The 11,472-nt window shown below is 45.0% G+C and overlaps 2 protein-coding genes across 3 annotated transcripts; one reads left to right on the top strand and one right to left on the bottom strand.

The window, feature by feature from the left end:
- Positions 1-77: 77 nt before the first annotated feature.
- Positions 78-6,494, bottom strand: xpnpep3 (X-prolyl aminopeptidase 3, mitochondrial). 2 transcript variants are annotated; one of them, XM_086133215.1, is made up of 12 exons: positions 6,417-6,480; positions 6,213-6,325; positions 5,820-5,942; positions 5,191-5,378; positions 4,511-4,730; positions 3,837-4,021; positions 3,701-3,763; positions 3,152-3,265; positions 2,727-2,812; positions 2,451-2,634; positions 2,079-2,199; positions 78-1,893 (listed from the first exon to the last, which is right to left on the bottom strand). In XM_086133215.1, exons 2-12 carry the CDS (start codon positions 6,280-6,282, stop codon positions 1,727-1,729), a joined length of 1,521 nt encoding a protein of 506 aa, XP_085989341.1. In that variant the 5' UTR covers positions 6,283-6,325; positions 6,417-6,480; the 3' UTR covers positions 78-1,726. The 2 variants fall into 2 exon arrangements, with proteins under 2 accessions (XP_085989341.1, XP_085989340.1); XM_086133214.1 differs by having other exon boundaries at positions 6,213-6,494.
- Positions 6,495-6,633: 139 nt separating this feature from the next.
- On the top strand, positions 6,634-11,381 carry st13 (ST13 Hsp70 interacting protein). Its single transcript, XM_086133216.1, has 13 exons — positions 6,634-6,800; positions 7,180-7,314; positions 8,206-8,254; positions 8,524-8,617; positions 8,842-8,915; positions 8,997-9,063; positions 9,271-9,355; positions 9,438-9,548; positions 9,753-9,855; positions 10,095-10,211; positions 10,306-10,357; positions 10,612-10,721; positions 10,819-11,381. The coding sequence occupies exons 2-13, from the start codon at positions 7,205-7,207 to the stop codon at positions 10,954-10,956; spliced, it is 1,110 nt and encodes a 369-aa protein (XP_085989342.1). The 5' UTR covers positions 6,634-6,800; positions 7,180-7,204; the 3' UTR covers positions 10,957-11,381.
- The last annotated feature ends 91 nt before the right edge of the window (positions 11,382-11,472 follow it).

The following is an 11,472-nucleotide window of genomic DNA, read 5'->3' as shown; positions in this document are numbered from 1 at the left end:
TCGGCGAGAGATCGTGCCTACTGCAGCATGCCGGCGAGGCAACGAGACCAAAGAAACTTGTCAAAAATCACAAACGGTTCAAGCGATTCTGAAGCAGACTTTATTCGTGGCTAGCACAGTTCTGGAGGGCAACCGAGGTGCTAATTGGCAATCGGCGGCCAGTCAGATTGATCCAATAAGCCTCGTTTGATTTTACAGACGATCACTTATCTGTGCTCCAGATGAGCATCTTCCCTTAACTCTCCTTAAAACGCTTGCAAGCAAGACCGGAGAAACCTACGTTACACCTCACTGCTCTCGGTAATATATTCGCCTGTTCACAAGGGGAAAATAGATTTTATTGAAAAATGTGAAGCAGGCGAGGGTATTGTGACAAACATGGACGTTGGCTCACTGATGAAATTATGTCTATTTCTGAAGCAAACACGTCCGCATCGGCACAACAATAATTGACCCCCGCCACCCCCCTTAAAATACTCGGGGCTTAGTAAAACCTCTCATTGACTCTTTGTGGTTGGAGAACACCCCCTTTCGCGTTGATCCCGACTCTTATCTCCTGTCTTTAAACCCGTCTTTCTTTCCACCTCTCCCTTCTGCCCGGCAGCAATTTATTTATATAATTGTCTATGTGGACTCTTTCCTTCCTGCGCGACGCACGCATTATTATTTTTCATGTTTCTCTACACCCGTTTGACGCAAATTCCCTCGTACGTTAGGTTATGAAGCCCTCTTCCGCGTCTCCGCTCCGCGAAACACCCCCCCTGCCTTGGATTTTTCTTCAGAGTATTTCCTTCTCATATATAAATATATAAATATCACCGACTCCCGCTTCCTCGCCACAGCTGCCTTCTCTTTCCCGGTCTTTTTCTCTCTTTGTAACACGGACGGAATCTGGCCAGGTTGTTTATCCAGCCGGCGGTTGTCAGAGCGGCTGTCACCGGTCGCCAAGAGTCACTCCTTCCCTCGGTTATCTCCTCCGCTCGGACGGTCAGTCCGAACAAACAAAATGGCGGCTTGTTGTTTCAACTCTGATGCGGGGGGAGGGATGGAGGTACGGCAACATTAGGCGTGAAGGGGAGGATGGTAGGAGGAAGTGTTCGGATGTGTTCGGGATTCTCCGGAAACGCACGGGAGACGTTCAAACTTAAAGCGACGGTGGTACTTGGAAGCTTTCTTAGTCCAATAAATGGAACAACGTAATACAACTACACAACTGTCGTTTGGAGCCTTTACTCCTAAAAAAATAATAATAATTTTAATTGTGAAATGTGGAAATGTGCAAGTCAATTATCAACACAATACCCGTTTTGATATTTTGTCACAATGGGGAAAAAAACTGCACACAAGATGGTTTTGTGTGAGATGGAGACTGGGTTTTAAAAAATAGGTACGGGGATGAGCCATAAAGGTTTGGAACCAAGTTTTATGGACTGGTCAGACCAAGTTTAACCTCTTGATCATTTTTTGAGAATGGATGCAAATAAATATACTGTATGCGTCCAGAAAGAAAAAGCAACATCCCAAATATTAGTTTTTACAACTCATTGAGGTTTTCTTTGTTTGCCAATATACTTGTGCTGTAATTAATCTTTCTTTCTTTAAAATCGATCGGTGTGATGAGTCCACAAGTTCTATGGAGCGCCACCAACTTCTTCCATCACCATGGAGACAGCTGAGAAATGGAGAACAACGAACGCCTCCCATCAGAGCCATGTCCCCTCCTGCCCTACCTTTGGGCACAAGCCAGCTCTACAGCAGCAATGGTCTTTGGGGCATCAGAGGAAAGAATTAAGGGCCCCCCCTTGTCTCGAATTAACACATCATCCTCGATCCGGATACCCATGCCGCGGAAACACTCTGGGGCATGCTCATTTTCCTCGCCGATATACAACCCTGCGGTAAGAAGAACACATAAAAGCAGATACATCCGGAGCATTCAAATACTTGTGGCTTCAGAGCAGTGTGTGTGTGTGTGTGTGTGTTGGATGACATCATAAAAATAACACAAAGTAGGTTAAGATGGTAGACCTCTCGGAGAAAAAAAAATCAGGAGGAAGTTGCTCTTGTCATGCTTTTACCTGGTTCTATTGTGATGGTCATTCCAGATTGGAGAGGTTGCGAGCGGGACAGTTCGGGAGTGTCATGGACATCCATGCCTAAGTAATGTCCAACATGATGGGGGCAGTAACGTCTTGCAGCCTGGGAAGAGGAGAAGAAAAGGAGCTGGAATCGAACCCGGTACCTCTGCACTGCGAGGTCAATGCGCTAACCACTCGCCCACTGGGTCGCCAAAAACCAATCCGAATTGTAAAATCAGTTTGGATTTAAAAGATGAGAGTGCATCCCATCGAGTCAACCCAAAAACAAATTGTTCTACTTTAAAACATATCGAGGTATGAATCAATCTTCTTTCGGTGAGACAATTATCTAATGAAGGAAAGTCTCATGACCTTTAGTACATCCGCATCGCTGGTACCGGCCTTGACGACGCCGAGACGCTTGAGCTGTCTTGCCAACAGGGCCAGCATGGTACTGTAAATGTGGTCGAGACTGACACCCGGCGAGCACAGAGATAAACAGGAGAGCTGCACCTCCAGGACGGCTTCATAAAGTTCCGCCTGCGGAGCGCTAAATCTGGCAGGAACGGGGAGAGGCACACGGCGGAAAGAGATGCCATTAACAGCAAAATGTTTATTTTGATTCTGAACTCGAGATTATTAACTTACTTCCCATTTACCGGCCACGTCCGGGTTACGTCGCTGGCATAACCAAAATATTCACAGCCGCCGTCGAGAAGCACCAGTTCACCGTCCTGAGGGAGAGCAATAAAGGGTGACGTATATAAAGCAGCCATCTCCAAGTTAAAAAAAATAAATTTTACATGCCTACATACAAAAACCTAATAAAGTGCAGAATAAATACGAGTCACTCTCACACATTGGACTTCTTCCCCTTTTTGAAGAAAATTTCCAGAGGTGTCGTTTTTTTCCCCCCTTATTATTTAAGCTGGCATTATTAGCTTGTGGGCCTAATTTTTCATGCATTGAGCCCGTCACAGAGACGAGTGTGGGAAAGAAACAGACAGAAGGTGGTGGTCAAGATGATTTTGGTATCAACCTGATTAATTGGCTCAGCATATTCACATTTTTACCTTAATGACTTGGTTGTTGTTGATGTAGTGCAGTGTATTGGCACGATTCCCTCCAGCCACCACGGGCGGATAGGCCAGGAAATTAGCACCCTGGATCCGGCTCTCAAAATCAAACTGCAAGTTAAATGAAGAACGTTACATATTTTGGTCATGTTTGGGAAAGCCGTTCGACTAAACAATGCAATACATCTTTATTTATATAGCGCTGAGAATGAGGTAACTGGTGTTTTTCTACTGACAGTGTAATTCTGGTTAAATTGGACAGACATAAATTTGTCGTGCCACATTCACCAGCGCCAACTGCTTAGCCGCTTGCTTTGGGATATGGGCCAGGAGAACTGCCCAAGTATGTTGCATTACAGCCATTTCTGATACTGATGCCTTAGGTGGGGCATGCTAAAATTAAATTGATATGATTTCTTTCACACTGTGAGGAAAGCTGTGCACTCTCTCCATCAAGTTGTGAACAGCAACGTTACAACTGGGGCTTAAATGCCCTGACCAACGGCGAAAACAGTTCAAGGAAAGCGCTTTAGTTTGCCAAAGTACCTTAGCAAAGAGTACAGATTCATCCACATCTCCTTGAGACAGAGCCATCGTCCTCCTGAAAGCCTGAAAGGAAAGTTGAATTGGCGTGAGACGCTTCCCTGCAGCTACATCACCTCACGTTTACTGAAACACCCACCTGCGCTGTGATGCGACCTGCCTCCTGCATGAGGGCCACCTCCGATGAGCTCTTCAGAGCCCTGAGTGAGTGAATGAGGGGACTGAGGGGGCGTGGCACTGGCCCCGCCTCCAGGACGGGACTGACATGTGCCTGGTGGAGCCGAGGGTTGGATGGATGAGAATGATCATACCACAGCGTAGAGCCTGGTGGAAGATGACAGTAGAGAGGAAAGGATAAAGTTCAGCGGCTTCTTTAAACGCCTTCATCAGCTCCGTTAAAAGCAGAGGTAGATGATACAATAGCTCCAGATGGCTTTGAGCCACAGCTCCCCCTACAGGTGGGAAGTGTACTTTTACCCCACTGCAGTGGGCGAACAAAATATTTTGCTTCTATCAAATCACAAAAGACAGGGAAACTTTTGCAACTAGCTTTCATTTGTTGCGGACGGTCGGTAACGAGTGAAAATTTGCTGCGGAACCACGCATGCCGCCCAACACGACTCAACAGCATCGTCCGTGGCTGGCTTGACAGTAGATGTCAGCAATTCTCAATAATGTAAAACACTGATCAGTCTGATGCTTGAGCGAACAACTTAAAGCGACACTTCAGGCACTTCCAACCATCCAGAATGCTAAATTCCATTCATCACTGGCTTGAAAGAGAATGTCTCTGCAACATGACATTCAGCCCACCTTTGAGGCTTTTGAGCACCAGACCAAGTTCTTCTGTGCTATGAACCCGCTCGATGCCAGTCAAAGCCGCAGCTCCGTCCTTCCCCGATCGTGGTCCATCCCACAGCTCCCTGCCTGGGTCTCTGCGAGGAACAAACAAGATGGCCTGGTCCGGTCGCCCTTTCCCGTGCAGAACCAACGCGCTGTCAGGCTCCAAGATGCCACACAGGTAGAGGAAGTCCTGGGCAAAGTTTTGCAAGGGCACGATTGGCAAAAGTAAAAATTTGAATCTCATATTTGAAAGGTATATCACACTTCTGACAGATTTGTAAACAATATTTGAGGGAAATGGCCTTCTGAGTCTGTAGAAAAAGCCCAGCTCGCCAAAAAATGCAAGCAAAAACAAAAGTGTCGCGTACATATTTTGGTTCAGTCTATCTTTAAAAGTCTCATATTTGAATATATGGATGCCATGGATCCTGACATGGAGCCTCTGAAGTCAAAGGTGCCAGACACCATACCATTGGGAAATCTACCAGCAAAAGTACATCGTTATCATTGCACAAATCTTTAACTAAAGTCGTGTGTGACATCATGTCAGCATATTGTACATGACCTCAGCGTCTGTCACAAGACCTGTTCAGAGACCATCATTTTAAGAGGTTCCACTATACAGTACATAACGATGAATGCAAGCTCACTTGGTTCTGGTGGAAAGGATAAGGGATGTCATTAGTCATGTAGCGGGTCGGATGGGACAAAACAATGAGCACATGAGTGCTGGACGAGGCAAATGGTCCGAGCTTGTCCGACTTGGCCTCGATGAGTGAAGCCAGTCTGTGGCGACGGAGTTCATATTCTGTTTGGCTCAGGCCAGGCGTCACCTCACCTGAGAATCAAAGAGCACAGTTGACTGACAGAAGCCAGGAAACAGAAGAAAAGGAACACCTCTGTTGCTAGATCATTCTCGTTTTCTAAGATTCAAATGTTGCCCTGATCATCTCAGATGTTTCAAATCAGTATGCGCTTATTCCAAGTGACTGGAGGGATGCCATTTATTTACTGGTTAGGCAAAAAGACCAGACAAATTAAAATATTCCAAGCTATTATGTTGATCAATGTCGGAATTTTTATTGCCTATGCAATTCAAAGCACTGCTGTTGGAAGGGAAATGTGAATCTAGCATATTAGATACAGTAGGAAAAATGCTATATAGCTTAAATCTATCGATCTTCTACATTTGCTGTTGTTGTTTTTTTTCTTAAAAAAATACTACTGGACATGTGACATATTTGTATGTAATGATAAACCAGTACAACATAAATGATACCATGTTTGATGAGGTGTGGATGAGTAAAAGGGCTTGGTTGGCCAAGGTAGCGAGCAGGAACCGTCTTTGGTTTCAGATCTCCCGGTTTCACAGAAATGTTCCTGCATGGACACCACAAATATCCTACGAAGAGGAACACAACACCATCAGGTTTACTTATTATATAAATACCAATGTTCAGGCCAATCAAGGCTTGGTGAAACACAGTTGTGACCGAGGTACACATCTCACTGACAAACAAAAAAGATATAACAGGGGTCACCACCCTTTTGGAAACTGAGAGCTAATTCTTGGGTGCGTGAAGGGCCACCAGTTTTGTTTTGCAAGCTTCATGTTCCGTGGGCTACCTTTCAAAATTCGCTTTTAGTGTATTTGGGAGGGGTAAGAGTTCACCTCGGCTCCAGCTTGTTCTTGGGAGTAGTGTGACAGCAGCCCTAAGCACACTGCCTCCCGAGGACATCATCGTCGCTGACACAGGTCACGGACACATGCCGTTTTCTACAGTGCTGAGGAACAGAGAAGTTGTCAAACATAGAATATTTATTGCCAACAGCCAACAACCTGACAAAGTCGAAATACACTACAGAACTCAAGTACAATTGAAAAGATGTGACTTGACAGCTTCCTTACTAGCCGGGTTGCTAAAGCATTGGTAGAATTTCAGACATTATACCCTGACTTCTGCCTTAGGGATGCTAGAACCAGCATGGATTGCTACGATTGGTCGATTCTCTTCTTACGTCATCACCCTGCAACACATTTCGTTTCATGCTCCCATGACAAATTTTACTGCGCTCGAGTCTTCGCTGTAATGCCTGTAAGACAAATAACAGGGCACTAATATGTAGGTCTCTTATTTATTGCCTGAATGAAAAGACAGGAACGACGCCTGCTCCAAAGAAGCAGATTCGCGACGTTAAATATCGACTTCTACGTTCAGCTTTCTCACCTTTTGTGTTGAATCTACGAGCCTTTGCACAGGTGCTATTCTTTTTTATTATTAGTAAACTCAACGCTTTAACGTACAATCTTGTTTTTCTTTCAACTCTGGTAAATATTGCAGTATGCTAACATTTCCGACGGGATCATGCGTCAAATGTGGTTCATGTCTCTCGAAACTTCTGTTTTGTTCTACTGCCGTTATCGGTGTCTTGCGACACAAACGGCTTCGTTTTTTTTTTTTTGAGTTAATGTGATCATTTGGAATCATTTCTCACAAAATGCGTGCGGACATAAATAAATAAGCATGCGTCTCGTTCATGCACGTTAGCATGTAACTGCTAAGCTATGTAACGGTAAACGGGCATGGTGCTTAAACTTGGCGAACTTCTGAGTGGTTTGTTTTTATGATGCCACGCAGTGCGTGTTGGACGTGACAGAAAAGCATGGACTCTCGAAAAGTGACAGAGTTGAAGGGCTTCGTGCAACTATGCGAGTCCAATCCCGCCGTCCTGCAACTTCCCGAGATGGCTTTCTTCCGGACCTGGTTGCAGAGGTCTGTTGCGCCCCATAAAAGCTGAGAAGTGACTGCAGTTTGTTTCCGTGGGTGTTCTGAGTCGCAGATGCTATGTTTTTATTTCGATATGTTGGTCAGTCAATATGTTACTAACATAAGCAAATATATACCCTCCCATCCAAAAACAAACGTGCTTGTCAGGTCCAGGCAACTTGAAAAACTAGTTAAACCAGCATGAGTTCGTTGAAAAATATTGAGTCTTTTCAAAGGCAATTATGTATAATTCTAAGTGAAGGGAATTACTTGCACTACTGAGCAGACCCGGCAAAATTCACAGCAGGGATTTGAGCCACGAATTGACCAATACATGCCATTGTTCAATTGGAAGTATTACTTGAACCGCCCCCTTCAACACATGAAATGTGAACGATGCATGTCTTAGACCAGGGGTGTCCAAAGTCGGTCCTCAAGGGCCGCTGTCCTGCCCGTTTTCCAGCTCTCCCAGGAGCAACACACCTGATTCACATCATCAGGATTGTTCTAATGCTGCTTCAGAGCTGGCTGATGAGCTGATCATCTGAATCAGGTGTGTTGCAGCCCAGAGAGATGGAAAACAGGCAGGACAGTGGCCCTCCAGGCCCAGAGCTGGACATGCCTGTCTTAGACAGAGTCACAGAAAGGGATTGAAGAGGTCATTCTTGGAAATGTTCATGAATTCTGCTGTTCAGCAGCCGCGTTGTGCAAAAAGTACTGGAACAAACAACTATTTTAGCACCTTATGAACAATCTGTAAAAGGTTACCACATATTGTGTGTAATTTAGATGCACAGTTTGGAACAACTTTCATTTAATGGGGAAAATGTTTTGCGGACAATGACATGTTTTGCATTTAATTTCATCTGGCTCACAAGAATGTTGTCCACTCTGCAGCATGGGTGCAAAGATACCTTCCCAATCCTCCCCCAAAGGTCATTGCCAGGTAATACACTAATTGTTTTAATTTGATCACTTACCCACTGTTCATAGTAGATTTTGATACTTTTTATTTGGTTTCTTACCAAGATAGATGTGTATCAGTCGACAAGTACTACGACCATCACTATAGAAAACAATAGTTCACTTGCGACGATCAAGCATATAAGCAACATAGCAATAATCCAGAGCAAGATTGATTTTGTCTAATCTAAAGGTTTTATGTAAAAATAATGAGATTATTTAATGGAGGTTTATTTGGATTCATAATTGTAGGGCGAGTGTCCTTGTGGTCCTCCTCCGACATCGACAGCTTCCCCAACTGAGCCTGAGCCTCCCATGCCATCTGAGAGCGAGGAGAGTGAACTTGGTAATTATTTGACCAGCATGATCCGGATTCCTTTTTATTTTTTATAGCTACCTTGCTATGTTATTCATCCATCATGAGCCTTCTCATTTTGATGCTTGAAGGACTACGATGTAGTTAGACATGCTGCACGTCTGATGTAATATTAACTCTCGTGCAATACTTCACTTCATAAGAAGTGTCCCTTGAAAAGAAACGCAGTGCAGTTCCGCATTCTGCTTTTTCAGAAATAGATCTTGAGGGTGTCATTGAACCAGACACGGACGAGCCACAGGAAATGGGAGATCCGGATAATGTTGAGGTGAAATGCACTCCTGGGCAAATATGCAAACAAACTTGCATTTCAGTTATGAAAATGAAGTGTGTGCGTGCCTTCACTCAGGTGACGGAAGAGATGATGGACATGGCCAATGACAAGAAGATGGAAGCCATTGATGCTCTTGGAGAAGGTTCGTCAACATTAATTTGGGTCCACTGCACTTCCAAAATGCGAAACAAAATGGCAGACCCACGACAGAGTTGGAGGGGAAGACATTTTGCACACAGCCACAGTGTTTACACTCGCCGCTAATGAAGGCAGGAGGAATGGAGCATTGCTATTGTGCCTTGGCACAGTTCTACGCTCCTGAAAAGCCATTCCCGTCCGTCTCTTGTAGGAGATCTACAGAAAGCTCTGGATCTTTTCACCGAAGCCATCAAGCTGAACCCCTGTGTGGCCATCATGTATGCCAAGAGGGCAAGGTGAGAATTCTTGCATCCCACGATTCAAGTCGTTCCCCGGGGACAATTTGAGATGCTACTCGTGTCCCATCTTCTTTGTTAGTGTTTACGTTAAGATGCTGAAACCCAACGCAGCCATCAGAGACTGTGATCGAGCCATCAAGATCAACCCGGACTCGGCGCAGCCTTACAAGTGGAGGGGAAAAGCTCACAAGTACCTTTGTTTTTTCGACAATAATGTTCAGTTATAATTGGCATTGTGGGTTTTAGTTCGTGATGGTGTCACTCTGCACTTCAGTTGGTTCAAAGAGCCGAAAATGTAGCAGCACAGCAGTCCTAAATTCTTTTGATCTGACCTTTCAAAATCAGTGTGCACAAGGTGGAGAACGATTTGCAATATTAGTTTTATTCGTTTCAGGCTGCTTGGCCACTGGGAGGAGGCCGCCCGGGATCTGGCCACAACATGTAGACTGGATTATGATGAGGATGCTGACGCACTGCTTAAGGAGGTTCAACCGAAGGTCAGATAGAAGCATGTTCATATGACGCCGCTCAAAAAAATTGTTTTTCATGGACACTTAGTGGTTGGTTGGTGAAGTAAAAATATTTGACACTGAAAAGTACAATTTCTATTCCTATTTTGATGGCTAACCTTGTCAGTATAGCAGCCGCGTCTTCATATAGTTCAAGCTCAGAACGGAGTTGCTGGCTGCAGCGTCAATCTTCCGTTTGTGTTGGACCCCGTCTCTTTTCATCACAGGCTAACAGAATCATCGAGCACAGGCGCAAATATGAACGAAAGAGGGAAGAGAGGGAGATCAGGGAGAAACAAGAGCGTATCAAGAAAGCAAGGGAAGAGCACGCTCGGGCTCAGAAGGTGAGTTATTTGGTCAAGAAATTAAACACCTCCGGGAAGGTGATGTTTTGATACCTAGCAAAGTAGTAATAAAGTGTCTTTCACGTCCCTACAGGGAGAGGAAGCCAGGGGAGGGCCAGGGGCAGGAGGAGCAGGATTCTTCCCAGGTAGGAATGAAAGATGTAGCTGCTGCACTTTTTTGAAAGTATAATTCTTCCACTTGGTTCTGAAACTGTTTGTTTTATCAGCGCATTTCAAGTTGATGCACGTTTTATCAACGTACTGTAGCTCAACAAATGAAGTGTCGCTCTTGGTGATTCCTCCTGCGTACATACAACGCTCACCATGCATAAAGTGTTTGGGCGTTTGGCCTCTGGAGGAAATATTTAGGATGTGATTCCAAATGAGTGGTTTGGCACAGGTGGTGCGGGATTCCCTGGTGGATTCCCCGGCGGATTCCCAGGCGGAGCCGCCGGCATGCCCGGTCTCAATGACCTCCTGCAGGATCCCGAGCTGCTCACCGCCATGCAGGTGACTCACTGTTCCCGAGGGCTGCTTGATACTAACGTGATGACAGCCTTCGGTCTCGCTCGAATATTACAACAGTAGTGATCCAATTTCCCGACAGGATCCGGAGGTGATGGCCGCCTTACAGGATGTGGCTCAGAACCCAGCGAACATCACAAAGTACCAAAGCAACCCCAAGATCATGGCGCTCGTTACCAAGCTGAGCTCAAAGTTTGGGGGCGCTGCCCCTCAGCCGTAGACGGGGCCAGACCAGAGATGAGGCGAGGATCTTGTTCGCTGTGGCGATCTTTTTGAGGGCTTTTCAGTAAACCTATGATGCGCATATCAAACCTTTTCAGTTGGTCACTTAATCTGCTTGTTTTTAAGAGGAGCTGGGGGTGAATTCAAATCAAAGCTATTTAATCAGTACTAAAAGCAACCAGGGAGGTTTCTGAGACATATGACCTCTAACTTAGCTGGCAATTAACCACAAAGTTGAGGTTTCTTGCATTTGCAATCTGAGAGCTCCAGCACTCGCTAACACATTTTTACAGTCATTTAAACAACAGTGAGGGTTTGTTGGGATGTGGGAACCAAACCAATGCTGTCGTCATTAAAAAAAAAGAGGTATGAAGTCTGACCTAGTTAGGAAAAATGGTTAATAAAGCTTGTTTCTAAAAGGCATGTGACATTGTTTCTTTCAAACAGCAAGTGCCCTCTGCAACCCCAAATCATCCTTAAGATCATTTTACATAAATTCAAATCGCCTTTAATA

Source organism: Hippocampus guttulatus, chromosome 16 (genome assembly GCF_054856545.1).
Source record: "Hippocampus guttulatus isolate MCC_2025c chromosome 16, RoL_Hgut_1.0, whole genome shotgun sequence".
Lineage (NCBI taxonomy): Eukaryota > Metazoa > Chordata > Actinopteri > Syngnathiformes > Syngnathidae > Hippocampus > Hippocampus guttulatus.
This window is presented reverse-complemented; position numbering and strand designations above follow the sequence as displayed.

Excerpts from the sequence above, each read along its gene's own strand:
- xpnpep3 (XM_086133214.1), bottom strand. The coding sequence starts at position 6,282 with ATGATGTCCTCGGGAGGCAGTGTGCTTAGGGCTGCTGTCACACTACTC. Across the intron at positions 3,764-3,836 it reads CAGGTCGCATCACAGCGCAG|GCTTTCAGGAGGACGATGGC; the intron begins GTGGGTGTTTCA and ends CTTTCCTTTCAG. Across the intron at positions 2,813-3,151 it reads ACAACAACCAAGTCATTAAG|GACGGTGAACTGGTGCTTCT; the intron begins GTAAAAATGTGA and ends GCTCTCCCTCAG.
- st13 (XM_086133216.1), top strand. The coding sequence starts at position 7,205 with ATGGACTCTCGAAAAGTGACAGAGTTGAAGGGCTTCGTGCAACTATGC. Across the intron at positions 8,618-8,841 it reads GAGCGAGGAGAGTGAACTTG|AAATAGATCTTGAGGGTGTC; the intron begins GTAATTATTTGA and ends CTGCTTTTTCAG. Across the intron at positions 10,358-10,611 it reads AGGAGCAGGATTCTTCCCAG|GTGGTGCGGGATTCCCTGGT; the intron begins GTAGGAATGAAA and ends GGTTTGGCACAG.